Source organism: Carassius auratus, chromosome 12, assembly GCF_003368295.1.
Source record: "Carassius auratus strain Wakin chromosome 12, ASM336829v1, whole genome shotgun sequence".
Lineage (NCBI taxonomy): Eukaryota > Metazoa > Chordata > Actinopteri > Cypriniformes > Cyprinidae > Carassius > Carassius auratus.
In genome coordinates, this window is record NC_039254.1 from 1,249 (window position 1) to 28,949 (window position 27,701).

General features: G+C 43.5%; 1 protein-coding gene across 1 annotated transcript in view; it reads left to right on the plus strand.

Moving 5' to 3' along the window:
• Positions 1–375: 375 nt before the first annotated feature.
• Positions 376–27,701, plus strand: part of LOC113112135 (formin-2-like) — a 33,845-nt gene continuing 6,519 nt past the window's right edge. Inside the window, exons 1-19 of the mRNA XM_026277592.1 lie at positions 376–472; positions 556–1,041; positions 1,180–2,795; positions 4,250–4,379; positions 4,978–4,995; positions 5,315–5,376; positions 7,644–8,214; positions 8,252–9,239; positions 9,902–10,043; positions 11,614–11,701; positions 13,789–13,850; positions 17,327–17,418; positions 17,518–17,647; positions 17,845–17,991; positions 18,428–18,487; positions 18,667–18,787; positions 22,683–22,775; positions 24,086–24,137; positions 24,523–24,672. Of these exons, the coding sequence (XP_026133377.1) occupies positions 376–472; positions 556–1,041; positions 1,180–2,795; positions 4,250–4,379; positions 4,978–4,995; positions 5,315–5,376; positions 7,644–8,214; positions 8,252–9,239; positions 9,902–10,043; positions 11,614–11,701; positions 13,789–13,850; positions 17,327–17,418; positions 17,518–17,647; positions 17,845–17,991; positions 18,428–18,487; positions 18,667–18,787; positions 22,683–22,775; positions 24,086–24,137; positions 24,523–24,672 (5,105 nt within the window). The remainder of the gene's footprint in view (positions 473–555; positions 1,042–1,179; positions 2,796–4,249; positions 4,380–4,977; positions 4,996–5,314; positions 5,377–7,643; positions 8,215–8,251; positions 9,240–9,901; positions 10,044–11,613; positions 11,702–13,788; positions 13,851–17,326; positions 17,419–17,517; positions 17,648–17,844; positions 17,992–18,427; positions 18,488–18,666; positions 18,788–22,682; positions 22,776–24,085; positions 24,138–24,522; positions 24,673–27,701) is intronic.

A 27,701-nucleotide genomic window follows, 5' to 3' on the forward strand; every position in this document is an offset into this window, starting at 1 on the left:
GTGCGCGGCAGTGAGTGTGAGGACGGTGTGCGCGGTAGTGAGTGTGAGGGCGGTGTGCGCGGCAGTGAGTGTGAGGGCTGTGTGCGCGGGTAGTGAGTGTGAGGGCTGTGTGCGCGTTAGTGAGTGTGAGGACGGTGTTCGCGTAGTGAGTGTGAGGGCGGTGTGGCGCGGTAGTGAGTGTGAGGGCGGTGTGCGCGGTAGTGAGTGTGAGGACGGTGTTCGCGGTAGTGAGTGTGAGGGCGGTGTGCGCGGCAGTGAGTGTGAGGACGGTGTTCGCGGTAGTGAGTGTGAGGACCGTGTGCGCGGCAGTGAGTGTGAGGACGGTGTTCGCGGTAGTGAGTGTGAGGACGGTGTGCGCGGGTAGTGAGTGTGAGGATGGTGTGCGCGGTAGTGAGTGTGAGGACGGTGTTCGCGCGTAGTGATTGTGAGGGCTGTGTGCGCGGTAGTGAGTGTGAGGGCTGTGTGCGCGGTAGTGAGTGTGAGGACGGTGTTCGCGGTAGTGAGTGTGAGGGCGGTGTGCGCGGCAGTGAGTGTGAGGACGGTGGTGCGCGGTAGTGAGTGTGAGGGCGGTGTGCGCCGGCAGTGAGTGTGAGGACGGTGTGCGCGGTAGTGAGTGTGAGGGCGGTGTGCGCGGCAGTGAGTGTGAGGGCTGTGTGCGCGGTAGTGAGTGTGAGGGCTGTGTGCGCGTTAGTGAGTGTGAGGACGGTGTTCGCGGTAGTGAGTGTGAGGGCGGTGTGCGCGGTAGTGAGTGTGAGGGCGGTGTGCGCGGTAGTGAGTGTGAGGACGGTGTTCGCGGTAGTGAGTGTGAGGGCGGTGTGCGCGGCAGTGAGTGTGAGGACGGTGTTCGCGGTAGTGAGTGTGAGGACCGTGTGCGCGGCAGTGAGTGTGAGGACGGTGTTCGCGGTAGTGAGTGTGAGGACGGTGTGCGCGGTAGTGAGTGTGAGGATGGTGTGCGCGGTAGTGAGTGTGAGGACGGTGTTCGCGGTAGTGATTGTGAGGGCTGTGTGCGCGGTAGTGAGTGTGAGGGCTGTGTGCGCGGTAGTGAGTGTGAGGACGGTGTTCGCCGGTAGTGAGTGTGAGGGCGGTGTGCGCGGCAGTGAGTGTGAGGACGGTGTGCGCGGTAGTGAGTGTGAGGGCGGTGTGCGCGGCAGTGAGTGTGAGGACGGTGTGGCGCGGTAGTGAGTGTGAGGGCGGTGTGCGCGGCAGTGAGTGTGAGGGCTGTGTGCGCGGTAGTGAGTGTGAGGGCTGTGTGCGCGTTAGTGAGTGTGAGGACGGTGTTCGCGGTAGTGAGTGTGAGGGCGGTGTGCGCGGTAGTGAGTGTGAGGGCGGTGTGCGCGGTAGTGAGTGTGAGGACGGTGTTCGCGGTAGTGAGTGTGAGGGCGGTGTGCGCGGCAGTGAGTGTGAGGACGGTGTGCGCGGTAGTGAGTGTGAGGGCGGTGTGCGCGGCAGTGAGTGTGAGGGCTGTGTGCGCGGTAGTGAGTGTGAGGGCTGTGTGCGCAGTAGTGAGTGTGAGGGCGGTCTGCGCTGTAGTGAGTGTGAGGGCGGTGTGCGCAGCAGTGAGTGTGAGGACGGTGTGCGCGGTAGTGAGTGTAAGGACGGTGTGCGCGGTAGTGAGTGTGAGGACGGTGTTCGCGGTAGTGATTGTGAGGACGGTGTGCGCGGTAGTGAGTGTGAGGCCGGTGTTCGCGGTAGTGATTGTGAGGACGGTGTGCGCGGCAGTGAGTGTGAGGGCTGTGTGCGCGGTAGTGAGTGTGAGGGCGGTGTGCGCGGCAGTGAGTGTGAGGGCGGTCTGCGCTGTAGTGAGTGTGAGGGCGGTGTGCGCGGCAGTGAGTGTGAGGACGGTGTGCGCGGTAGTGAGTGTAAGGACGGTGTGCGCGGTAGTGAGTGTGAGGACGGTGTTCGCGGTAGTGATTGTGAGGACGGTGTGCGCGGTAGTGAGTGTGAGGACGGTGTGCGCGGTAGTGAGTGTGAGGACGGTGTGCGCGGTAGTGAGTGTGAGGGCTGTGTGCGCGGTAGTGAGTGTGAGGACGGTGTGCGCGGTAGTGAGTGTGAGGGCTGTGTGCGCGGTAGTGAGTGTGAGGGCCGTGTGCACGGTAGTGAGTGTGAGGACGGTGTTCGCGGTAGTGAGTGTGAGGACGGTGTTCGCGGTAGTGATTGTGAGGACGGTGTGCGCGGTAGTGAGTGTGAGGACGGTGTGCGCGGTAGTGAGTGTGAGGACGGTGTGCGCGGTAGTGAGTGTGAGGACGGTGTGCGCGGTAGTGAGTGTGAGGACGGTGTGCGCGGTAGTGAGTGTGAGGGCTGTGTGCGCGGTAGTGAGTGTGAGGGCCGTGTGCACGGTAGTGAGTGTGAGGACGGTGTTCGCGGTAGTGAGTGTGAGGACGGTGTTCGCGGTAGTGAGTGTGAGGACAGTGTGCGCGGTAGTGAGTGTGAGGACGGTGTGCGCGGTAGTGAGTGTGAGGACGGTGTGCGCGGTAGTGAGTGTGAGGGCCGTGTGCACGGTAGTGAGTGTGAGGACCGTGTGCACGGTAGTGAGTGTGAGGACGGTGTGCGCGGTAGTGAGTGTGAGGGCTGTGTGCGCAGTAGTGAGTGTGAGGGCTGTGTGCGCAGTAGTGAGTGTGAGGGCTGTGTGTGCAGGCCGGACTCTGTTGGAGCGCTTCTCCCAGCAGCAGGACTCTGGAGAGCCGGAGGAGGTGGAGAAGGTGTGTTCCAGGATCCTGGCCTTGGGCCTCCTGCTGCCCTTCAGCGGCTGCTTCAGAGACCCCGACAGCAGCGGACCGATCGCGCCCGAGTTTGACGTGAGTCCTGGTTCACTTCACTAACCCTTCTGTTCTTAAAAGACCAATTTGAGTCCGATCAGTGCAGCAGCATGGTTTAGTCCTACATTTTGTGGCTTCTTATGTAAAATTATTAAAACACTAGTATTTCCAGCAGCTAAAACTGGTCCGTTATGTCTATATTATGTCAGTAGCAAATATCACTCTACATTTCCAAACATTCATTGTGCGAAAGATAGAAATAACTGACTTCAAACCAGTTTTATCTGCTGGAAACACTAGTGTTCTGATCATTTTGACCAGCACTGTAATACTGAAGTTTAGCATGTAGTTCTTAAACACACTATAATGTAAGGACACACATGGGGTATTGTTGTCCTTGTTCTTACTGGCTGAGGTTGGCATCATGTGATCTGCTGCTCCACTGTGATTGGCTCTTATCAAGACTAGGCTGGTTCATAAGAGTCAGAGCGCCATCTGCTGCTGGACACTGCTGGGATGCAGAGAGGAAATGAATGTTGATATCTTTCACCTGTTTTCGTCGCTCTAAACCCATATAACGTATGAATAAGCAGGCAGAGATTTGTTTGCTGGTGGCCACAGCTCATCAGATAACTCCAGAACCACAGCTTGATTTTGAGGTTTAGTGATTTTACATACACAAGATTTCACATGGACTCTTTTATCCTCCAACATCATCTCTCTTCCAAACCATATGGAAAGCTTGTGATCACTGATGAATCTCTTCAGCAGTCGCTGACCGGTGTTTATTTTAGGGTGTGTGTTTGCTGCAGTGTGTGTCAATTATTTACAGTCCTGGCTCTGTAAATTCGGGCTCTCTGATTGGCTCGGGCACTTTTGACCACTTTAGGGTGTGTCTTCATTGGGGAGTGATGTCATCAGTCTCTCTCTCTCTGTGTGCTGCCGGGTTGAGCGAGAGGTGTTTGTGTCATAAAGCATCCGCAGCATCAGCAGACGATGGATGTCTGTAACTGCATGCACAGTTCATTTACTTCAGTTATTTATTTTTCGTACATGTTTACATTTCAGTTGTTGTTTTGTCAGTTTTATTAGTTTTAATACACTTTGTTTATTACTTTCATTTAATTGTATTTCATTTAAAATTGAATAATGTTAGTACTTCAACTAGAAATGTTGCATTAGCTACAAACTATTTGCTGAAAACATGTTTTTCAGTGGTTTTATTTAATGATAACAGCACTGCGATTCAAGTCAAGTCACCTTTATTTATAAAGCACTCTTTAAACAACACAGATTGTGTCAGAGCAGTTTTAGAGTATTACAATAGGAAAATATTGTGTCAGTCAGTAATAATGCAGAAGGACAATAGTACAGAGTCAAGTTTCAGTTGAATTCAGTGATGTGATTCTCAGAGGTTTGATAATGTGATTTGTTAGTGATCTGTGTCGCTGCTGCAGATCTGATGCCGTGTTTCGTTCCTCCTGTGTCTGCAGACCGGTCAGCTGTACACATGGGCAGCAGTCAGTCAGCCTCCTCCGTCTCTGGAGGGACACCTGAAGAACCTGTGGCCCCAGAACAGACCCGGAGCCCAGGACCGGCCCCAGCCCAAACACACAGAGGACGGTATGAACACAGAGTTAATTATTCAGTGTCCTCTTCATCTTCTCCTCTGTTAACAGCTTGTTGTAAAGGTGTGACACAGTTTGAGTGATTTCTGCAGCACACCACTAAATAATCGCAAACTATTATATATATATATATATGTTTTGTTTTTTTGTTTTTTTACAAAAAGTGAATTTCTGTCTGCATTCATCAAACTCAAGCATTCAACAAGTTATTGTTAGAAACATAACTTTTTTTTTTCTTTTTTTTTATGCAATGCAATTGTTTGTTTTTTTATAGACAAAATCTCATATATAACCCCCCAAATCAATGAAATTGCTGGTATAATATTGAGTCTTGACTCTTAAGATGTGTTTGTTTCAGGACTTCAGGTCTCTGTTCGTTCCGAAAGCTCATCCTGCTCTCTGTTAGTTCTCAGATTAATGTGTTATAGAGACGATCTTGGGTTCATATGTTCAGTTTCTCTTTAGCATTCAGCTGATGTTAATCAAGCTCCATCTTTCACATTCGCTGCATCTTCAGAAACAGGATTACTGCATTTGTAGAGTCTGGAAAGTCACTGGGATCTGAATGTCTAAATGAGATTATTTCTTTGCAGCGGTCGAGGAGCAGGAGGGTGAGTATCTCGATCACACACCTGTCTTCAGGGGCTTCACCTCATTTCACCTGCGTCACTGGCTGAGCTTCACTACAGAAACATTAAAGCCCTTTATTCATTCCAGCCTTTTTCCACATTGTGCTGTTGTTTGTTTACTAATGTTGCCTAGCAACAAGCAATTAATCCTTCCCTCCATCAATCAGCACTGATCACATTCTCATAATTACATCAGGTTTTTCTGCCCATCATCCTCGATGATTGTTCTGAAGCTTCGTTCATATTCACAGACTAGTATTTCCTGTAGATTTAACAGTGTGTGTGTGTGTGTGTGTTTCAGAGCATCAGGCCGTCGTTTCAGACCTTAAAAAACATCAGGAAGAAGAAATCCAGCAAATTGAGGTGAGTCTCATTCATCTCTCTAAGACCCTTTTAAATACATCCTCATCACATCTGTATTGTGATATTTTAAACCTGTCTGAGAAACATGGTAATACCACGGTGCTTTATAATATTTAAGTGCTTCTGATTAATCTGAATGAAGTATTGTGGTCTTCAGTGTTTCTCTCAGCGCTGATGGATGGATGCGTTTCATGATTCATTCATTACTCTATGGGTTCGTCTGAGTATCCATATTGACTCACGCAGGTTACTGGGCTGGTTGTGTTTGTTTCGATGCCTTGCTGCTGGACTAATGTTTAATGGTTAGTTTGATTTCAGAAACAGGAAGTAAACATCTGTGCTTCAGGAGAAGTGTGCTGTAGTGTGCACTAGCAGCAGAGGGCAGCATCACTGCACACTTCAGTCCATCAGACCTTTACTACAAGAGCATAGGAAGCTAGTGGACCTTCTGTTCCAATAATACTTCAACAGTGTATTATATTATATTCAGTATATTATATATTATATGCATAATATAGTATCATTATGTAAATGCAGTATTTATATTTTTTAAAGTATGTGTATATATGCGTGTGTGTGAGTGTGTGTATATACGTGTGTGAGTATGTATATGTTTGTGTATGTAAACACACACTCAAGTGTATCTTAAAAAATCTGAATATCGTGAATGTTTTTTTGTAACATTTCAAAAAGTTAAACTTTCATATATTGTAGATTCATTACATGTATCTATTTTTTTGTTGTTTTAATTTTGATGATTACAGCTTACAGCACATGAAAGTCAAAAATCCAGTATCTCCGTACAGTATAAGTTGAAAGGTATGTCTTGTTTTGTGAAACCACAATAATGGGAAATACTGCTGACTTGGCAATGGTCTAAAAGACGATCATTGACACCCTCCAAAAGAGGGTAAGTCTCAGGTCATTACTGAAAGAACGGCTGTTCATAGAGTGCTGTATCAAAGCATATTACATGCAAAGTTGACTGGAAGAAAGTGGGTAGGTAAAGGTGCACAAGCAGCAGGGATGACCGCAAGCTTGAGAATACGGTCACACAAAGCTGATTCAAACACTTGGGAGAGCTTCACTGAAGCTGGAGTGCATCAAGAGTCACACGCTCAGACGTCTTTAGGAAAAGGGCTACCAAAAAGTAGATCCGACAATTCAGACGAGCCGAAGGCCGCTATTAAAGAAACCTGTGCTTCAGTAGTGCCTTATCAGAGCCACAGGCTGACCGCTTATAATTATATAAAATATAATTTAATTTTATAATTGTATTAATATAAATGTTACATTTATATTTTTTTTAAAAAAACTCTATATACAGTTAACAATGACTAAATATGAATAATTGTATAAATTAACATTTACATTATACAATATTATATATATTAATATTTATGAATAATGATTATAAATAATTAATCATACAAATGTATTTACATTATATATATATAATATTAAATCTATTAAATTACATAATATTATATGATTGACGGTGCTTTGATTTTTTTAAATTAACCTTTATAAAATATAATAAAAATTATTATAACATTATTAATGATAATTGTATGCATACAATTATTGATTAATAATTGCCTTAATAGGTTTATATAAATAAGTGATGTTTAAATATTCCTGATTACTATAATATATTAAGCATTTTATACACAATTAGCAATTGACTATTCACAATTAAGTAACAATAAATTGTATATATAAATATTAAAACCTTTATTCTTTAATGCTTATGAATAACTATTTATTTTATATAATAATGTCAATATTTTACTTTTATATGCAATAAAATTACACATTTTATATTTATGAAAACTGCATTAATATATTTGTATAAGCATTTCTGCTAAATTAGCCTAGCATCGTCCATACTGATTGAAAACTTCTGTAAGAGCCACTAAGAAACGAGCAGGGTGATGCTCTCTCTCCATGCATTCTCTCACAGTGTTTCTCATTAAACATTCATGTATGATGCTCTCTATTAGGTCCTGTGGGGTGTCTCTCCTGGAGTCTGTTGAATTCAGAGGACTGTAGGCATCTATTGTTGTGTTTTGAGTCTGAAAGCAGCTGCTCCTCATCAGTTATGTCCATGCTTCAGCATTGTTTCTTCCTACAGGAAACACGTTTAACCGCATGACACGAACGCGAGTGACTTCGCGGAATCCAGTGGATGAAAAAACTCAGATTTATGTCTCTTACTGTCTGCGGCATTCGTCTGCTTTTCATCACGCCTGTCTCTGTCTCTGCAGGAGGAGTCGGTGATAAAGACTGTGCATCTGAAGCAGGAGCACGTCTGCGTGATCGAGCAGCTGGAGCAGACGATCGAAGACCTGCGCTGTAAGATCGCGGAGCTGGAGAAACAGCAGCCTCTGCTGGAGCGGGAGGTGCAGACACAAGACCAGGAGTGTGGAGGAGAGGAGCGTCTCCTCCCAGACGTCTGCCATGTGGACCTGCAGACAGAAATCACTGCGCTGCTGCCCCTGGAGGCCAAGTCAGTGCAGACGTCTCCTATGGACGAGAGCTTTAGGTTTAAACTGCCTCCTGTGGAGGCGCAGGCACCGGGGAGGAGTGACTCCTCACTGCCATCAGGAACTGAGAATGCTTCTCAAGTGTTTGTGTGCATGTGCCAGCATCTGCCAGGCATTTCAGTGCCTCCACCACCACCACCACCTCCTCCTCTATCCGGGATGTGTTCACCTCCTACTCCACCTCCGCTTCCAGGAATGAGCACTCTTTCTGCACCACCTCCTCTTCCAGGCAGTTCATTTCCTCCTCCTTTACCAGGAATGGGTGCGCCTCCTCCTGCGCCTCCTTTACCAGGAATGGATGCGCCTCCTCCTGCGCCTCCCTTTACCAGGAATGGATGCGCCTCCTCCTGCGCCTCCTTTACCAGGAATGGGTGCGCCTCCTCCTGCGCCTCCTTTACCAGGAATGGATGCGCCTCCTCCTGCGCCTCCTTTACCAGGAATGGGTGCGCCTCCTCCTCCACCTCCTTTACCAGGAATGGATGCGCCTCCGCCTCCTTTACCAGGAATGGGTGCGCCTCCTCCTCCACCTCCTTTACCAGGAATGGATGCGCCTCTTCCTCTGCCTCCTTTACCAGGAATGGGTGCGCCTCCTCCTCCGCCTCCTTTACCAGGAATTGTTGCGCCTCCACCTCCACCTCCTTTACCAGGAATGGATGCGCCTCCTCCTCCACCTCCTTTACCAGGAATGGATGCGCCTCCTCCTCCGCCTCCTTTACCAGGAATGGATGCGCCTCCTCCTCCACCTCCTTTACCAGGAATGGATGCGCCTCCTCCTCCACCTCCTTTACCAGGAATGGATGCGCCTCCTCCTCCACCTCCTTTACCAGGAATGGGTGCGCCTCCTCCTCCACCTCCTTTACCAGGAATTGTTGCGCCTCCACCTCCACCTCCTTTACCAGGAATGGATGCGCCTCCTCCTCCACCTCCTTTACCAGGAATGGATGCGCCTCCTCCTCCACCTCCTTTACCAGGAATTGTTGCGCCTCCACCTCCACCTCCACCTCCTTTACCAGGAATGGATGCGCCTCCTCCTCCACCTCCTTTACCAGGAATGGGTGCGCCTCCTCCTCCACCTCCTTTACCAGGAATTCCGCTTCCTCTCTCAACTGCAGGATCAGCACCTCCTCCTCCAGGTCCTCCACCCTTGGCTCCTGGTCCTCCTCTGGCCTTCGGTCTGGGTTCTCTGCCTCCTCCGCTCCCGCTGGGTCTGTACACGTTAGGAGCACTGCAGGAGAAACCGCCTCACAAAAGCTTGGTGGAGCCGCCGAGACCCATGAAACCGCTGTACTGGACCCGGATACAGCTGCACACCAAAAAGTACCATTATTCTACATCATTTATTCAGTTTGTTCTGCTGCTGTTTTCATTCGTTCCACTCTTACTAATTACCAGAATACCAAAGTTAATAAGGCAATGATCATCATCGCTCACTAGAGCTCATAGTTAGTGATCTGAGTGATCAGATGCACCAGTTTCAGCTGCTGAACTGTAAACAGATGAAAACTGACAGAGAGGAACCTGAGTCACATCTACAGACCACAACACATTTTACATTCTAGACAGAAAGAAAATACCTAGACACCCTAGCAACCAAATGCAGTGACCTAGCAACACCACCCACTATAGCATGACTTAAACGGTCAATATTAATTATTGTAAATTGATTTCAGCATTTTTTTTATTAAAATGTTTTTGTATTTATAACAAATAATAATAAATTAATGAATGCTTAATAAATTAACAATAATTTAATTTAATTTATTTTTATTTAATTCAGCAATGAGTTTAATGAATATAATTTTGTTAATGAGAGAGTTAGATATTTTTGTTCAGTTTTTTTTCTTGATTGTTTCTTTGTTTGTTTGTTTCCTCTTTTTCTTTCTCATGTAAAAAGATTGCCATGTGATATTTTTTCTCTCTCTGAGGAGTTGTTGATGAAGCAGGTGTTTTTCTGCTCTAAAGTCTGTACTTCCCTCCAGGGAATCTCATGCTCTCGTGTGGGAGAAGATCGAAGAGCCACCCGTGGATTTTGAGGAGTTTGTTGAACTCTTCTCCAAAACTGCAGTGAAAGAGAAGAAGAAGCCCCTTTCGGACACGATCAGCCGGTCAAAGACCAAGCAGGTGAGCAGAGATGTGCGCTGTTATGTCTGCGGCTCGGGATGAGTTTACGAGCGTGTGAATGCATCGAGACGTTTCCATGACTGAGTCCTGACGTTTGTGTACAGACCGAGGCTCCTCTCAGAGTAAATGGCCAAGCGCTTGGCACCGCCGTGCACCAGACTCCAGCTCCGAATGGAAATATGAGCGTAAAGAGAAGAACCGAGGTGCATAAATATGGCAAAGTGCTCCAAACGCTCGTGGGTTTATCAGATCTGTGTCAGACGTCTGTATGTGGGAGGTTCCTCAACTGTAGGAGCTCAGTGCCACTGGATGGATTCCTGTTGAGCAGATCAATATAAACAGATTTCAGCTTTTCTTTTTTTATTTGTCACCTATTTATTTCTATAGCACTTTATGCAATACAGAATTTTTTTTTTTTTAAAGGTATATGCAACTTGTAAGTGTTTGTAGTGTAATATGAGTTGTGTAGTTGATCAGATACTCTTACTGTTCGGGGGCATTTTAACATGTTTTAATCTTCTTCATATGAGACCCCCCCCCCCATGAGTCTGAAGTCACATGACGCTCAGACCGCGAGTGAACAGACCTGAGGTTAACCACACTAATGCTCGTTCCGCTCCCTATTTGCATATTTACGACTCCTCCATTTACATAACACAGGGATTTTTCCTAAGCGGCTGAGCAGATGTGGCTATGGTGTGAGTTGTGGTGCATTCTGGGACGGATCGTGTTCTGAGGTGTATGGCGTCTCGTCTGAAGGCTGATGGAGACATGTTTTATGCGTCTGAGGCCGTGTCTCATGTATTTAAGACATCTGGGCTCTTCTGATCTGATGTTTGAAATGGTAATCCTGCAGACCTGCTCTGGTCATGTCTGAGGCGTCTGGAGGTGATTTGTCTCACTGAAGGGAACAGAACATCATCATCATCATCAGCGGCTGCTTCTGTTTAGCCCTCGTCACACATTCAGCTCCGCTTTGATCTGGAAGAGATGCTGAAAACATTCGACTCAATGCATAGTTTTTAACCGAGCACCGAGCGTCTTTTACAGCTGGTTTGTTTGGTCTAATTAAAACAAAGATTTCTCCTGCAGCTTCCTGTTTCAGATCAGCTGGATCCAGATCTGTATTGTGCTCTGGTTCCTCTGAGACGCTGTGTCTGATGTGTTTGTGGGTTTCCATCACCTCGCAGCTCATTGTCCTCACGGTGGATAAAGATCAGCTGAATGAATTGGCTTTTGTTCTTCTGACCAGAAACACTTTCCTTTTCAAATCAAGACGTAACGAGCAAATAGTTGTAATTACGCACACAGATGCTGTAATGATCTGATGACGGACTCGCACTCGTCTGACACAAACTAATGCTCATATTACAATCATATGAGTATCATGACATCACATGATCTGAAAGCAATTCATCTTTTAATCATGAAGCCTCCAGGGTTAGAGGACGGTGACTTTAATTAACCTGATTTATATTTGTTTTGCAGAAAAGCAGTAAGAGAATTGAGGTCAGGTTGTATTTTATATGTATCAATTGTGTGTGTGTGTGTGTGTGTGTGTGTGTCGTAGGTGGTGAAGCTGCTGAACACCAAGCGTTCTCAGGCCGTGGGGATCCTGATGTCCAGTTTACATCTCGACATGAAGGACATTCAGCACGGTCTGTATTCTGTTACTGTTGTTGGAGTTATATTCCCTGGGAAATACTGGATTAATATGCTTTAACTCGACTGGAATTATATACAACTGGAATTTTTTTCAATGTACTGGTCATAGATGTTGTCAGTTTTAAGTAATTTATCATGATGTGGTGATTCGAGGTAAATGAGATCCACTCAAATGTTCCGGAGATCACAGACTCTATATAAAGGGATGTCAGAGATGAGGATAGAAATCATCCGGTGTTATGTTGAGCGTATTATCTCACGAGTCAGCGGTCGGAGTGACATAACAGTGACAAACAAGTCAAATGGTATTTCTGTGTAGATTTTTGTGAAAAAGGCTAATTAAGAGGTTAATGAGGCACTTTTGTAGGTCTGCTAGACGCGGTGTATCTGCTCTGTAGCGTGAGTTAGATGTTGGTCATCACGGTGTCTGCGGTCAGCGGCGGGTGGAGCTGGATGTGTGCAGCTGGGGGTTTTGTTCTGGCGAGCTGCTTCCTGTTTTCTTTCCACACTGGCGTTTGGTTCTGGTGTTGAATGCAGGGCGTCCGGGCATTGACGTGTTCTTCTGTGTTCTTCTGTGTTCTTCTGTGTTCTGTGGGCGGCAGCGAGGGTTTCCTGATGCTCTGATACACTGCAGGTCAGATCCATCACTTATCAGATGAACAAACTCACACATTCACATCACATGCTTTTACTGATCTCTTCTGTCAGTGATGCTTTGAGGAATCATTCCTGCTGCACGCCACACACTTACAATAAAAGAGCTTTACTGACATGAGGCCAGATGTACAGGTGGTTTTAAATATTTTAAGATTTTAGGACTTTTATAAACTTTTAAAAACCTATTGACTTATTTTTATGTTTTATTCTATTTTTATTTATTAATTTAATTTTTTTATTAATAAATCGGATTCACAGAAGATCCAGACGAATGTCTGTAATTTAAGAGATTTTCACAAATAATGTTTTTTTATAATGTTATCATGTTTTAGTTGTTTTAGTTGTATTTTTTTAGTTATTTATAACCTTATCAAAGTAACTTTGAGATTAATTGGAATGCACAATAAAACATGTTTTTTGAAAATTGTTAAAAACTGAGTTATCTGTTTTTTCAAATGAACTCTTCAGTTGTGAAATGATATGTCAGTGTGAACTTGTAATGATATTGAGGGTAATATGAGAGTTTTGTAGGGATGGGACAAGCTGGTGTCTCTCGTCTCACAAATATTTGTGGAATGCCAGCTTATTTGATTCTGCCAGCAGAGCTTCATTTCTATCTAATCGGTGTGTTTATGCGTTTGCATGCTCTCGTGTGTGTGTGTGTGTGTGTGTGTGTGTGAGAGAGAGAGAGGAGTTCAGGCCTCGACTGTCGTATGATGTCATGATGCTCAAATCAAACGCAGACGTGTGATGTCATCACTTCCTAACACACACTCAGAGCTGTTAAAATCACACAGACGTATGCGTCGTGTTTAAGAGCAGTGTTTGAAGGCTGTCATGCTTTTTCTCTTTTTTCTTCTGTTTGAAATTTTCAGTTACATTTTTTTTCGACCTCTTGTCATAGACATTTTTCACCATTCATCAAGTCCTCATTAATAAAATAAAGTTTTGCCCCACATTTTACTTTTTTTTGATGCATTTAAAAACAAACAAGGAAATATAAAAAAATTAAATAAAGAAACTTTTTTTTAATTATAATTTTTTTTATTTTATTTGAGAGGGCATGCTGAAATGGTCAACCCTGTTTTTGTTTTTGCATATATTTATTAATTTGTCTTTATTATGAATATTTATGAATATTAAATATATATTATAATCAATTATTTTAATCATTGAAATCTAAAGGGACTAATAAGTATGATAAATATTTAACTTCACCTTTTCAAATGTAAAAGGAATGTGTTTCATGGAGTAATGCAGTTGTATGACGTTCTGAAAGGAGAGATTGATGTGATATGGGCAAATGTGCTGCTTTAGTGATATTTGTGTGTTCATTTTTGGATATGATGCTGATTTAGCTGCTGATTTCTGTCTAATGTGCGTCTCTATTGGTGTGTGTGTGTGTGTGTGTGTGTGTGTGCAGCGATCCTGAATCTGGATAACACTGTGGTTGATCTGGAGACGTTACAGGCGCTCTACGAGAACGTAAGCAGATCCTTCTCTCTGTTCTTCTGCTGCTTTACTTTTTGAAGATTCTTGCTTTCTTTCCAAGATTCTCTCTTGCTCATATTTAGAACAAATCTCTTAAAAACTAAACTTGCTCGTTACATTTTTAGGGCCTCAGGCGTGAACGAATCCTCAGATCATGCCAAACATGTAATGCACAAACCTTCAAATATACTGAGGAAAATAAAAGCAATCCAGAGTCATGTAGTCCATATGGCCCATCACAGTCTGATTTTAGTTTAGAAACTTTGCAGAGTTTCTGCCCCAAATAAGGTCCAGTTTTTACACAGTTTTGTGGTATGTTATAGTAACCTCTCAGTAACAATCAAGAACATTTAGATTTTCCTTTAATACCAGAAAACACACACCTGTATTGATCAGGTCAGAACTGTCGTCTAATCACAGTCAAAGAGAGAGAAAAGATGGAAATCTTCCCATGCACACTCCTGAAATATATTCATGTCGAAAAAACTAGTTCAGGAAGCACATCACTGCAGGAATGTGTGTGTGTGTGTGTGTGTGTGTGTGTGTGTGTATAAAATAGCCCCGTTTGAGCAGAACGGTCGGTCATGTGCTTTGATTAAAGCAGCAGAAAACATCTTTTGTTTGAGGATGCGAGATGCTTTTGCATAAAAATCATTTTTTGAAGCATCATGTGCCAAATCGTTAGAGGACTTTGAACATTCCTAAAATTTGTTTCAGATTCATTCTTCTGAGATCTGAGAGTCTGTTAGTCGGCGGAGGCAGAAACATTAAGATGTTTTCGTCTGGCTCACGCCGTAATTATGGAATCCAGACCTGTTCAAATAACAAACAAAGAAAAACATACAGTCAGACTGCAGTAATGCACCTAATGATGGCTCTAATGTGTTTTTCTCTGCTTTTATGAGTGCGTTTCCAGTCTGGCCCGTGTGCAGATGTCAGTCCTGCCGCTCGTGTCGTATCTGTATATTGTCTTTTGATATCTGCCTTTGAGTTTGTGTTTGAAGGCCGAGCGCTGAAAGCTGCTTCATATTAACTATATTTACACTTAAGAAGGCAGTAAATGGGATGCAGAGCGTCTAATCACCGCGTTTGAAGTGCTGTGTGTGTATATGTGCTGTGATGGATCTCCTGATGACGCTTAATGGAGCCCCAGACTTTTCCAGAGTTTATATTCACGCCTGAGCCGTACACACACTCTCCTGAATGTGAACGTGTTTGTCTTAGCCTCATTTCTCTCTGCGTCTGAGAGCGAGAGAGATGTTTTCTGTCTTTGATCACCTTCCTGATGTCCTCAGCTGTGCGTCTCGCTGCGTTTGATCTCGGCGGCTGTGTTTATGAAGGTATTTGTTGTGAAACTCAGTCTCTGTTCGTCCAGGTCTGATTCTCTCACACACCTAGAGACGGGAAAACTACTCAAAGATGATGTTGTGCTGTTCATTGTTGATGTGAAACGTTATTGTTATTATCAATGAGAAAAGCATTGACTACAAAAAGTGGCTTTAGAAAGAAATATTTCAGTTCAACACTGCGTAAAGAAATATAGTAGGCCTCATTATTTTTTGGATATTGACTGATTCATTCACAACAGTTAATAGATATTAACATTACTTCACATAATTATCTTTTGATGAGGTGCTGTTGTTGCAGTAGTGAATGTCTTTCTGTCCTCCATCCATCTGTCCATCCCTCTGTCTCTCCATCTGTCCATCCGTCCATCTGTCTCTCTCCATCCGTCCATCTCTCTGTCTCTCCATCCGTCCATCTGTCCTTCTGTCTGTCTCTCCATCTGTCCATCTGTCTGTCTCTCCATCCGTCTGTTTGTCCATCCGTCTGTCTCTCCATCCATCCATCTGTCTGTCTCTCCATCCGTCCATCTGTCTGTCTCTCCATCCATCCTTCTGTCTGTCTCTCCATCTGTCCATCCGTCTGTCTCTCCATCCGTCTGTTTGTCCATCTGTCTGTCTCTCCATCCATCCTTCTGTCTGTCTCTCCGTCTGTCCATCCGTCTGTCTCTCCATCCGTCTGTTTGTCCATCCGTCTGTCTCTCCATCCGTCTGTTTGTCCATCCGTCTGTCTCTCCATCCATCCTTCTGTCTGTCTCTCCATCTGTCCATCCATCTGTCTCTCCATCCGTCTGTTTGTCCTTCCGTCTGTCTCTCCATCTGTCCATCCGTCTGTCTCTCCATCCGTCTGTTTGTCCATCCGTCTGTCTCTCCATCTGTCCATCTGTCTGTCTCTCCATCCGTCTGTTTGTCCATCTGTCTGTCTCTCCATCCGTCCATCTGTCCATCTGTCTGTCTCTCCATCTGTCCATCTGTCTGTCTCTCCATCCGTCCATCTGTCTGTCTCTCCATCTGTCCATCCGTCTGTCTCTCCATCCGTCTGTTTGTCCATCTGTCTGTCTCTCCATCCATCCTTCTGTCTGTCTCTCCATCTGTCCATCCGTCTGTCTCTCCATCCGTCTGTTTGTCCATCCATCTGATTGTCCATCTCTCTGTCTCTCCATCCGTCCATCTGTCCTTCTGTCTGTCTCTCCATCTGTCCATCCGTCTGTCTCTCCATCCGTCTGTTTGTCCATCCGTCTGTCTCTCCATCTGTCCATCCGTCTGTCTCTCCATCCGTCTGTTTGTCCATCCGTCTGTCTCTCCATCTGTCCATCTGTCTGTCTCTCCATCCGTCTGTTTGTCCATCTGTCTGTCTCTCCATCCGTCCATCTGTCCATCTGTCTGTCTCTCCATCTGTCCATCCGTCTCTCTCCATCCATCCTTCTGTCTGTCTCTCCATCCGTCCATCTGTCTGTCTCTCCATCCGTCTGTTTGTCCATCTGTCTGTCTCTCCATCCATCCTTCTGTCTGTCTCTCCATCTGTCCATCCGTCTGTCTGTCCATCCATCTGATTGTCCATCTGTCTGTCTCTCCATCCGTCCATCTGTCCTTCTGTCTGTCTCTCCATCTGTCCATCCGTCTGTCTCTCCATCCGTCTGTTTGTTGGTCACGTCTGGTTGTTTGTTGTACTTTCAAAACACCACATTTTCCATAATTTGCGGCTCCTAACTCTGTTTCTTCTGTTCTTTAGCTCAGTGAAAAGGAAACTCATGAGACGCTTTGGCTTTTATTGGACTTTGGTTTCTCTAATGACTTTGATTACACTTTATTCTGCTTCCAAACAAACCCAAATAATAATGAGGCTGAGCTCAAAGAACGCCAGGGTGCGTATTTGTGTGAAAAACAGTAACTCTAGTCTCTAGACTGAAGGTCTGGAAGTCATGGCAGCTTTCATTGGCCGAGGCCGACATGTCAAAGACTACAGTGACTACAGTGACTGACAACAACATTTTGACCTTCAGAATGAATCTGATCTGTATTCTGACTTGTGTGGCACAGACATCTTAAGCTCATTGTCCAGAAGCATCAGTGTTTTTGCGTTGTGAAGTTATAGTTTGATTGTGTTGAAATGCTTTGTGGTTTCAGAGAGCCCAGCATGACGAGCTGGAGAAAATCGAGAAACAGATCAAATCCTCAAAAGACAAAGGGGGAAGCAAAACTCTGGACAAACCTGAACAGTGAGGATCAGAACACACACTCTTACACAGAAACAGTCAGTTAATAACTTCCACCTGGTAGCTTTTATTAACCAGAGATATGCTTTTCAATCCTCACAGGTTTCTCCATCAGCTCTCCCAGATCCCTGATTTCTTCGGACGAGTCTTCTGTATTCTCTTTCAGTCGACCTTCACTGAATGCATTTCCTCTGTTCAGCGCAAACTCCAGATTTTGCAGAGAGTCTGCAAGGTATGATTGCATTCATAAGCATAGATCACAACATGCTCTGCAATTCTGAACCAAACTGATGAATCCAGTGCGAATCAAACACAGGAATCATCGAATCAGTCAGGCAACTTTCCTTGTTCACTGAATTGAGTCAGATGAGGGGTAACACACACACATAACACACACATGCAGTCCGGTTTCTGGTCTTCTCTCTCCAGACTCTTCAGAGCGGCTCTGGGGTGCAGCAGGTTCTCGGTTTAGTTTTGGCTTTTGGGAACTTCATGAACGGAGGGAATCGCACCAGAGGACAGGCGGATGGCTTCACGCTGGACATTCTGCCCAAACTCAAGGATGTCAAGAGCAGCGTAAGACACACACACACACACACACAGTTTAGACACAAACACACTTCTTAAATGGTTGATTTAAAGGATTAGTTCACTTCCAGAATAACAATTTCCCGATATTTTACTTATGTCTTTCTTTCTTTAGTAGAAATGAAGGTTAAGTTTTTGAGGAAAACACTCCAGGGTTTTGACCAATCGTTTGGCTAGAGGGAGACCCGTATTCCTCTGCTGGGATCGTGTAAAGCCCTTTGGAGCTGCATTGAAACCCGTTGAAGTCCACTGTGTGGAGAAAAATCCTGGAATGTTATCCTCAAAAACTTTACCCTCATTCTTTCTGAAGAAAGAAAGACATGGACATCTTGGATGACATGAGGGATGATTAAATGATCAGGAAATGTTATTCTGGAAGTGAACGGATCCTTTAATCAGTGTGTTTTTCTGCTGTGGTTTTCAGGACAACAGTAAGAGTCTGATGTCATATATTGTGTCTTACTACCTGAGACACTTTGACGAGGTGAGATTCATGTAAGATGCTCTCACTGAACAATATGCTCAAACATCTTCAGAAACCTTTCAGTGTGTGTGTGTGTGTGTGTGTGTGTGTGTCTGACTGTGTGTGTGTGTGTGTGTCTGACTGTGTGTGTGTGTGTGTCTGTCTGACTGTCTGTGTGTGTGTGTGTGTGTGTAATTCAGGACGCGGGCAAGGAGACGTGTGTGTTTCCTCTCCCAGAACCACATGACCTGTTTCAGGCCTCTCAGATGAAGTTTGAAGACTTGACTAAAGATCTGCTGAGACTACGGAAAGATCTGAGAGGTAAATTAAAAAGAAGCTTCAGATCCACACTGATGCTCACAGATGGATGAGTGTTTGAGTGGTGTGATCTATTTTCTAGCGTTTTGTCGATTAAAGTGATAATTTTCTGAATGGAAATGGAATGTTGATGGACTAATGTTTACTGAAAGTACGAAAGGTCTGAAGGTTATTGTTGTTTGATTAGTTGAAGGTTAAAAAGGCTGAGAAAGAGATTTGAACTTGGAAATCAGTCTGGCTATTGGTGTTGCTAGGTGGTTGCTTTAATGTTGCTAAGTGATCATTATAAGCACTAATTGGTTTCTTGGGTGTTGCTAGACAAAAACAGAGAAGCTATTATTAACAAGTACTTAGATGAGTTTGGCACATTGTATCTTGAGTTTTGAAAATGATGTACATGGAAAAAAATTAGTGTAGGGTTTACTTTGAAACAATTTTCACTGAAATTGTGTCACATGAAATTGTGAAGTAGAAATCATGTTTTCTAGTAAAATGTATTTTAATAATTGGTTTTATTTACAGCTTCAAAAAAGAATATTTCTACAGTGTGTATATATATTACAACAGCATGTCAAATCAACACAAGAACTTCCAAAATAATTGAAAGTTGAATCATTCCTTGCAGTGACGGCCACATGTGAACCGTAGTGTGAGAGAGTGAGTGTGTGTGTGTGTGTGTGTGTGAGAGAGAGAGAGAGAGTGAGTGTGTGTGTGAGAGAGTGAGTGTGTGTGTGTGTGTGTGTGTGAGAGAGAGAGAGAGAGTGAGTGTGTGTGTGAGAGAGTGAGTTTGAGAGTGTGTGGGTGAGAGAGTGGGTGTGTGTGTGTGTTTGTGTGTGTGTGTGTGTGTGAGAGAGAGAGTGAGTGTGTGTGTGAGAGAGTGAGTTTGAGAGTGTTTGGGTGAGAGAGTGAGTGTGTGTGTGTGTGTGTGTGTGTAATGACATGGCTATGACACAGGTATTACAAGGAGAGGGTGACTTATGAGCACATAACCCATGTCCCCATTTTTCAAAACACTTATAAATCATACAGAATGAGTTTTTTTGAGAAAGTAAAAATGCACAAAGTTTCCTGTGAGGGTTAGGGTTAGGTGTAGGGTTGGTGAAGGGAGATAGAATATACAGTTTGTACAGAATAAAAACCATTACACCTATGGGATGAACACACTTTACACAGAAACAATTGTGTGTGTGTGTGTGTGTGTGTATGTGTGTGTGTGTGTGTGTGTGTGTGTGTGTGTGAGAGAGTGTGTGTTTGTGTGCATGTGAGAGAGTGAGTTTGAGAGTGTGTGTGTGTGTGTGTGTGTGAGAGAGATTGAGTGTGAGAGTGTGTGAGTAAGAGAGTGAGTGTGAAAGTGTGTGCGTGTGTGTGAGAGAGTGAGTGTGAGAGTGTGTGGGTGAGAGAGTGAGTGTGTGTGTGTGTGTGTGTGTGTGTGAGAGAGAGAGTGTGTGTTTGTGTGCGTGTGAGAGACTGAGTTTGAGAGAGTGTGTGTGTGTGTGTGAGAGAGTGAGTGTGAGAGTGTGTGGGTGAGAGAGTGAGTGTGTGTGTGTGTGTGTGTGTGTGAGAGAGAGAGTGTGTGTTTGTGTGCGTGTGAGAGACTGAGTTTGAGAGTGTGTGCGTGTGTGTGAGAGAGTGAGTGTGAGAGTGTGTGGGTGAGAGAGTGAGTGTGTGTGTGTGTGTGTGTGAGAGAGAGAGTGTGTTTGTGTGCGTGTGAGAGAGTGACTTTGAGAGTGTGTGGGTGAGAGAATGAGTGCATGTGTGAGAGTGTGTGTGGGTGATAAGAGTGAGTGTTTGTGTCTGTGTGTGTGCATGTGTGTGAGAGAGAGAGTGTGTCTTTGTGTGCGTGTGAGAGAGTGTGTGCGTGTGAGACAATTTCAGTGAAAATTGGTGTGTTAGAGTGAGTGAGTGCATGTGTGAGAGTGTTTGTGCATGTGTGTGTGTGAGAGTGAGTGAGTGCATGTGTGAGAGAGTGTGTGTGTGTGTGTGTGTGTGTGTGTGTGTGAGAGTGAGTTGTGAGTGTGTGTGCATGTGTGTGTGAGTTGTGAGTGTTTGTGCGTGTGTGTGTGTGAGAGTGAGTGAGTGTGCATGTGTGAGAGTGAGTGAGTGCATTCATGTGAGAGTAAGGGAGTGTGCGTGTGTGAGAGTGAGTTTTGAGTGTGTGAATGTGTGAGAGTGAGTGAATGCATGTGTGAGAGTGAGTGAGTGTGCATATGTGAGAGTTAGTTGTGAGCGTTTGTGTCTGTGTGAGAATGAGTGAGTGCATGTGTGTGAAAGAGTGAGTGTATATGTGTGAGAGGGAGTAAGTGAGTGTGTGTGGGTTGGTGAGTGAGTGCGTGTGTGAGAGAGACAGTGAGTGAGTGTGTGTGTGTGTGTGTGTGTGTGTGTGTGTGTGTGTGTGTGTGTGAGTGCACGCATGTTAGAGAATGAGTGTACATGTATGGGATATGGTGTGTGTGTGTGTGAGTGTGTGTGTGTGTGTGTGTGTGTGTGTGTGAGAGAGAGAGAGAGAGAGAGTGTGCATGTGTGTTTGTGTGTGTGCATGTGTGAGAGAGTGAGTGTGTTACTGGAGGAATAACCACAAGTAATGATTCATTTCTCCGGTCTATCAGATGGAGTCGTGAACCCGGCCGGTCTAATCGCTTCTGCCCAGACTGTTTCCCGTTAGTGTAATTGGACTAATTGCTGCATGTTTGAGCAGAGAAATGAAAGATTGCTCTCTGGGAAGGAAGTCTCTGAGTTCACAGGTTAACGTGTTTGATCAGTCTAATCCGGAGTTTATCCACACACTCTGCTGCTTCGCTCTTTGAACAGCTTGATACTTTGACACTCTTTCTGGTGAAGTTTAAGAATAGCACCAGGTTCACACAGATCCTACTCATCCAGATCCAGTCCACACAGGCTTTAGATTGGTTTGCGTTTAGAGGCGTCGTGGAATGGATGGTTCGTTTCACTTCTGTCCGGTTGATGTCAGGACTGATGAGTTTTTCCAGATGTTTCAGATCGGTCAGTAGAATCACAAACCACTCTCTGACCCGTCTGGATCAAGATCAGGAGAATCACTGCATGTGCTTTCAGATACAGAGATGACGTTAGTCATAGTGTGTGTGTGTGTGTGTGTGTGGCCTAGAATGCCTCAATTACACATCAATGATAATTTTTCTGAATGAAAAGTTAATTTTATGAAGCTCTTTCTGATTTCTGGTTGGTGATTCAAGATTGTTATTGTGTGCTTGAACTGAGTATTTATTTTGTATTTTTATTTTAAGAAATAGCCTAAATGCCATTTTGAATGGAAGTATGGGGGGTCTCATTCATGAATAAATTTGTGCAAATCATAAATTACACTTTCTATTTAATATGAATAAAAATTAAGTGTTTTTATTTAATATATAATTTTAATATACATTTTAATACAAGTATTATAAAATATATAGTATATACTGTATATTAATTAAGCATTGTTTCAAAACAGTTTTGCAAAAATCTTGTTTTTTAGCATTCTTTTATTTGATTAAATAAAACAGTAATACTGTAAAATAATATAATAATTTCAAACCGCTGTTTTCTGTGTGAATCTGTGTTAAAGTGTAATTTATTTCTGTGATGTGCAGCTGTATTTTCAGCATCATTCCTCCAGGCTTCAGTGAAACATTAGTGTCACATTTACTACTTCGTTTTTACATTTTGTATTTTTTATTTCATAAATGCCATTTTTAATGTAAATATGCCATGTATGTACATGAATCATGAGCAGAATCAATTCATAATTTCACAAATTGCACTTTTTGTTTGAATGAATATTTTTTTCTGTTTGTGTTTGATAAATGAAGCTCAGTGTGCATCATTGGGAACGATTGTTATTTTTGATCGTTATTTACTCAGTGTAAATGTTGTTTCCCAGCATGCACTGCGGAGGTGGAGAAGGTGTGCTCGGTATCGACTGAAGAGCATCTTCAGCCGTTTAAAGACAGGATGGAGGTGTTTGTAAGTGAAGGTGAGTGAGTCTGATGATGCAGTGAACATGGGAATGATGGGATTTTCCTCCAGGATTCTCAGACTCATTGAAGTGTGACTGGTGTCAATTAAACGAAGGAATTCCTGGGATTCCTCACACGTCTCTCCTGAGAATCGGCTTGATTCGGCGGCGGGAAAGCAAAGGCCTGACTGCCATTAGCAGCCATGGGTTTGTGGCGTAGCAGGTTTGCTAATGTGTCGTGACCTCTATAGCTGCGAGCAAGAGATTCTGCTGACCCAGAACTGAATTAATCTGACCCACCGGACCACAGGTCTGCCCACACACACACACACACACACTCACTTCCTCTCTCACTCTTACACACTCAGACATACACAGAGACTGTTCTCATGACAGACAGACATAAGTGTGTGTGGGGGGGGGGGGCACTGGTCTTAATTTGTGAAAGAGCATCTTAAGCCTTGACCCCTGTTGACCTCTGTTCTTCTGAAAGGAAGCCTGTCTCATTGTCTGCTGTCCAGAAAGAGACACAATTTCATAAAGATACAAATGTGATTTTATTATTACTTTAGTGTCCCTTGTTACATTCGTTGTATTTGCTCTTCCTCGTCAGGGCGTTAAAAGTTCATTTTGAGAGTTCTGCCCATTTCAGGCAGTCAGAAGAGCTCTTTGTATACTGTTCTTTGGGTCTACAGCACCTCATGGGAGTAAGAGCACACTCAACTAGAGGTGTGGCCTCTTCGTGGGCTTGGTCCGGCGGTGCATCCACTGCAGAGATTTGTGCAGCGAGCGGCTGGGCCTCGCAGTCCACATTTGCTAGGTTTTATAACCTGGACGTCTTTTCCACTTAAGTGGGCACACACTTTCTTTTTGCAGAACAGTTTGGACAGAGAGTCCTTGACCATAACACGCTCAAACTCTTCAGGTCGGTTTACTTGTATGCTCTTGGCCCATGGAGGTTTTTATCTTTTACCTATATATTTTTCTTTTTTTCTTCTTTTTTATATAATTGCCATATTAAATATGCAATATATGTACATTTATAGTCAATTCACCTTTATTTTTATAGTGCTTTTAACAATACAGATTGTAACAAAGCAGCTGAACAACATTAAACAGGAGAATAGCGTGTCAATATAGCAAAAGGCAGTTCATCATTAATTCAGTTATATCATCATCCAGCTCAGTTCAGTTTAAATAGGTATAAAAATATCAAAAGATTATTTATGATGTTATTAGCTTTGGTAATGCTTCACAGTTTGTCTGTTGTATTCTGTTATTTCTGCTTTACTGCTGAAATTGAATGTAATATATATATATATTTGCAGCAAAAACAGAGCTGGAAAGTCAAGAGAAGCAACTCAGTGACACCCACAAAATGTAAGGCATCATTTCTGCTCTTGCTCTGATCAGGTTCTGGCGTTTTTAGTAGATACACAGACACAAAATGCATGATTCTGTAGCTTAAAGCTGCATGGTGTATATAGTGAGAGTAAATTCTAAAAGGATTGAATATAATGCTTCAGGGTGATGCCTGTGGTAAGTTGTGATGAGGTTTCTAGATGTTTCCGCATGAAAAGAGTCCTGCATCTTCACCTCTCTGTGATCTTTCGCTCATAACTGTTGGATTTCTATGAGGAAAACACCTAGAACGCAGCAGCAAATGCATTTACATGAATGCTCTGTTCAGATGTGCTGGTATCTACAGCATCTGCAAACACTCGTTTCTCTCTGAAAGCTCAGATTGTGATGGTTTGTGTGGCAGGTTCCTGGAGCTCTGCGTGTTCTTCTCAGTGAAAGCCAAGAGCGGAGAGAAAGAGGTTTCGCCCAACACCTTCTTCACCGTCTGGCACGAGTTCTCCACAGACTTTAAAGATGCTTGGAAGAAGGAGAACAAGATCATCCTGCAGGAGAGGTATGTCAACAAACACACTGCAGCTCTTTCCTCCATTACAGCACAGTTGTTTAGTCCAGGATCAGGAGCGGCGCTGGCTGGAATCGTTCAGGAATGCTGGACAGACTGCAGGCTTGAGCCGGACGCTCGCTTGTCTCCTTCTAACATCACTATTTTATACTTTATACAGTGGTATTTAATAAGTTAATGTTATGTTTAATTCAGATATAATTATAATATTGCACCAATCATTGCATCACAGATCAACACAGTGGCGTTTCGCTCTTGAATGATTCAGTGTTTTCTTATATTACAGACAATTCAGTTTTATTTAGTTTCATTTTTAAAGTTACATTTTATAGTTATACATTCAGTCTTTTTTATTTTAAACCCTCATAAAGCATTTGGGTCTGTTTTGATGCAAAAAGTGATTTACAAAGAATATTTCTGAAAAAAAAGGAAGTTTTAGTAATGAAACAAAAGCATTTTATAATAAGAGATGTAATCATGTAACCCAGCCTGGGCTCTTTCTTTCTGAGCTGATTAATGAAGCGCTCCGATCGGAAGTGTTGTGAAAACATGGATGGCTGTTTCTGAGCGTCGTGTGTGTAGAAGCGCGGTGAGATCCTGGCAGCTGCGTGATTTAATGCGGCTTCACCTCAGATACCTGAGCGCTGGACACAGGTGCATCATGGGACGGCTGCGTTCTGCTCTCAGATCTGCTTCAGACGCTCCGTCGGGGATAAATGTGTTACAGATCCAGTGAGTGATGAGCAAAGCTTTGTTCTGACACGGAGAAGTGGATTCAACAGCATTCCTGGAATTAGATGCCCCCACACGCCAATGAATCTCCCGGAGTAGTGTGTGTGTGTGTGTGTGTGTGTGTGTGTGAGAGAGAGAGAGAGAGAGAGAGAGTGTGTGAGTGCGTGTGTGTGAGAGAGAAAGAGAGAGAGCAAGAGAGTGTGTGTGTGTGTGTGTGTGTGTGTGTATGTGTGTCTGTGTGTGTGTGTGTGTGTGTGTGTGTGAGAGAGAGAGAGAGAGAGAGTGTGAGTGTGTGTATGTGTGTGTGAGAGAGAGAGAGAGTGTGTGTGTGTGTCTTTGTGTGTGAGAAAGAGAGAGAGAGAGAGTGTGTGTGTGTGTGTGAGAGAGAGAGAGTGTGTGTGTGTGTCTGTGTGTGTGAGAAAGAGAGAGAGAGTGTGTGTGTGTGTGTGTGTGTGAGAAAGAGAGAGAGAGAGAGAGAGAGAGTGTGTGTGTGTGTGTGTTTGTGTGTGTGTGTGTGTGTGTGTGTGAAATAGAAATCAAATTGAATTAAAATGCTAAAAAAATGCATGTTTTTTTTCTTTCTCTATTATACTGTTTTCTTGGATTCAGTCTTTTTTGTCAGCTTGTTTTCTCTCTGTTAGCACAGGTTTTGTATGTAATTTGGAAATGAGGTCAATGATCTGAGGTCATGAGTGAATGAAGCATTATTTGTGGATAATTTTGGCAATATGCTTAAGCTGAGATCAATGAGTCCCACGATCAATCAGCTCACAAAACCTGCGCTGATTAAAAGAAAACAAGCTGATAAAAGACTGAATTTATCTGGCTTTTCATCTAAACATTCATAACTCGAGATGCATTTACTGGAGATGCACGATGACATGAGATAAGAAGTCTTGTTTTCCGAGAAACCGATCAAACTGAAGTGCGTTTATGATTAAAGCATGAACTAATATCAGAAAAATCAAATGAATCCAAAGAGAAAGCAGATTTACTGTTCTGACCCCAATGGAAGATATTTAGCATTTCACGTGCATGTATCTTGATTTACCGTAAGAATGTTTAGATAATCATTACTGGAAACCAACGTACAAAACGACGGTCCGAAACCAGTTCATCTGTGTGCTGTATGAATGTTTGGGGCCTTTCTGGAACTCTCCCATAACGTGTGCCATGTGTTTAATATTAGATTATATCAGCCACATTAAGATTCACTCTAAAAGTGAGAGTGCGTCAAATCAACCCTGTCTGAATGTTTAACCCCACTAATGAAAAGAAAACCCGTTAGCTTCCAGTGGAGCGATGCTGCATCGTGATAACAGAGTCAGCAAACACAAGCGATCCCCTTCAGCCCATCGCTGGAGACGCTTTTACATAATTCATGAGGGCCGTGTATCTCTACATCTGTCCTGAAACACTGCGCTCGGATCGGGTTTCTTCTGAAGCACCGCTCGCCTCTCAGATGCAGATTACAGCCTTTTAGCTCTGGCTCTTTTATTATATTTCCTTTGCTCTCCGCATGTGGGAACGGCACACGGATGATGCTGATTTCTGCTCCCTAATTTGTTAGCAATTTCAGGCAATTCCCATCCATCAGGCGCGTGGCCCCTGGCCTCCGGAGCGCGAGACGAAATGCTGGAGAAGCACTGATTCAGAAGAGAGTTACAACGCTGCCTGTGTGTTTCAAAACAGAACATGGACTGTGAGTTGTGTTCTTTTAATTAACACTGAAATAAGAAAAAATATGCTTTTATTAACTCCCAAAGTGCACTCGGGTCCGTTTTGACCCAGAAGTGATTCATTCAAAAAAAAAAATGCCTAGTTTTTAATAAGGAAACAAAAATTTGCAAATGATTTAAGACCCTCAAAAAAAAAATTATTTCATTTATTTTCAATCTTTTTTACAATTATTTTTTATATTATAAAAAAGTTGCACATTTTGGTCATTTACTGTCAAAAATACTTCTACTTATCCATTAAGTTATATTATGTCGGGAAGCTTTTATAAATTATATTTAAGCTTTCCTTTCCTCAACAGTTTAGTTTTAGCTAAGAGTTTTGTTGTAAGACATGATAGGATATGTGTTTTTTTGACAAAGCAGTGCAGCATGAAAAATAAATCCTTTTTCATCTGAAAGTGGAATTTTATGCAAGTAAATTGAATTTATTTAGTTTGAAAGCAAATATTTGTTGTGTTAGAAATAAATGTCAGTTTCATTCATTTTGACTGTTTTTGAACAGTCATTTCATTAATTTCTATTTGTTCCAATTGGGTTAATACTGGTTAT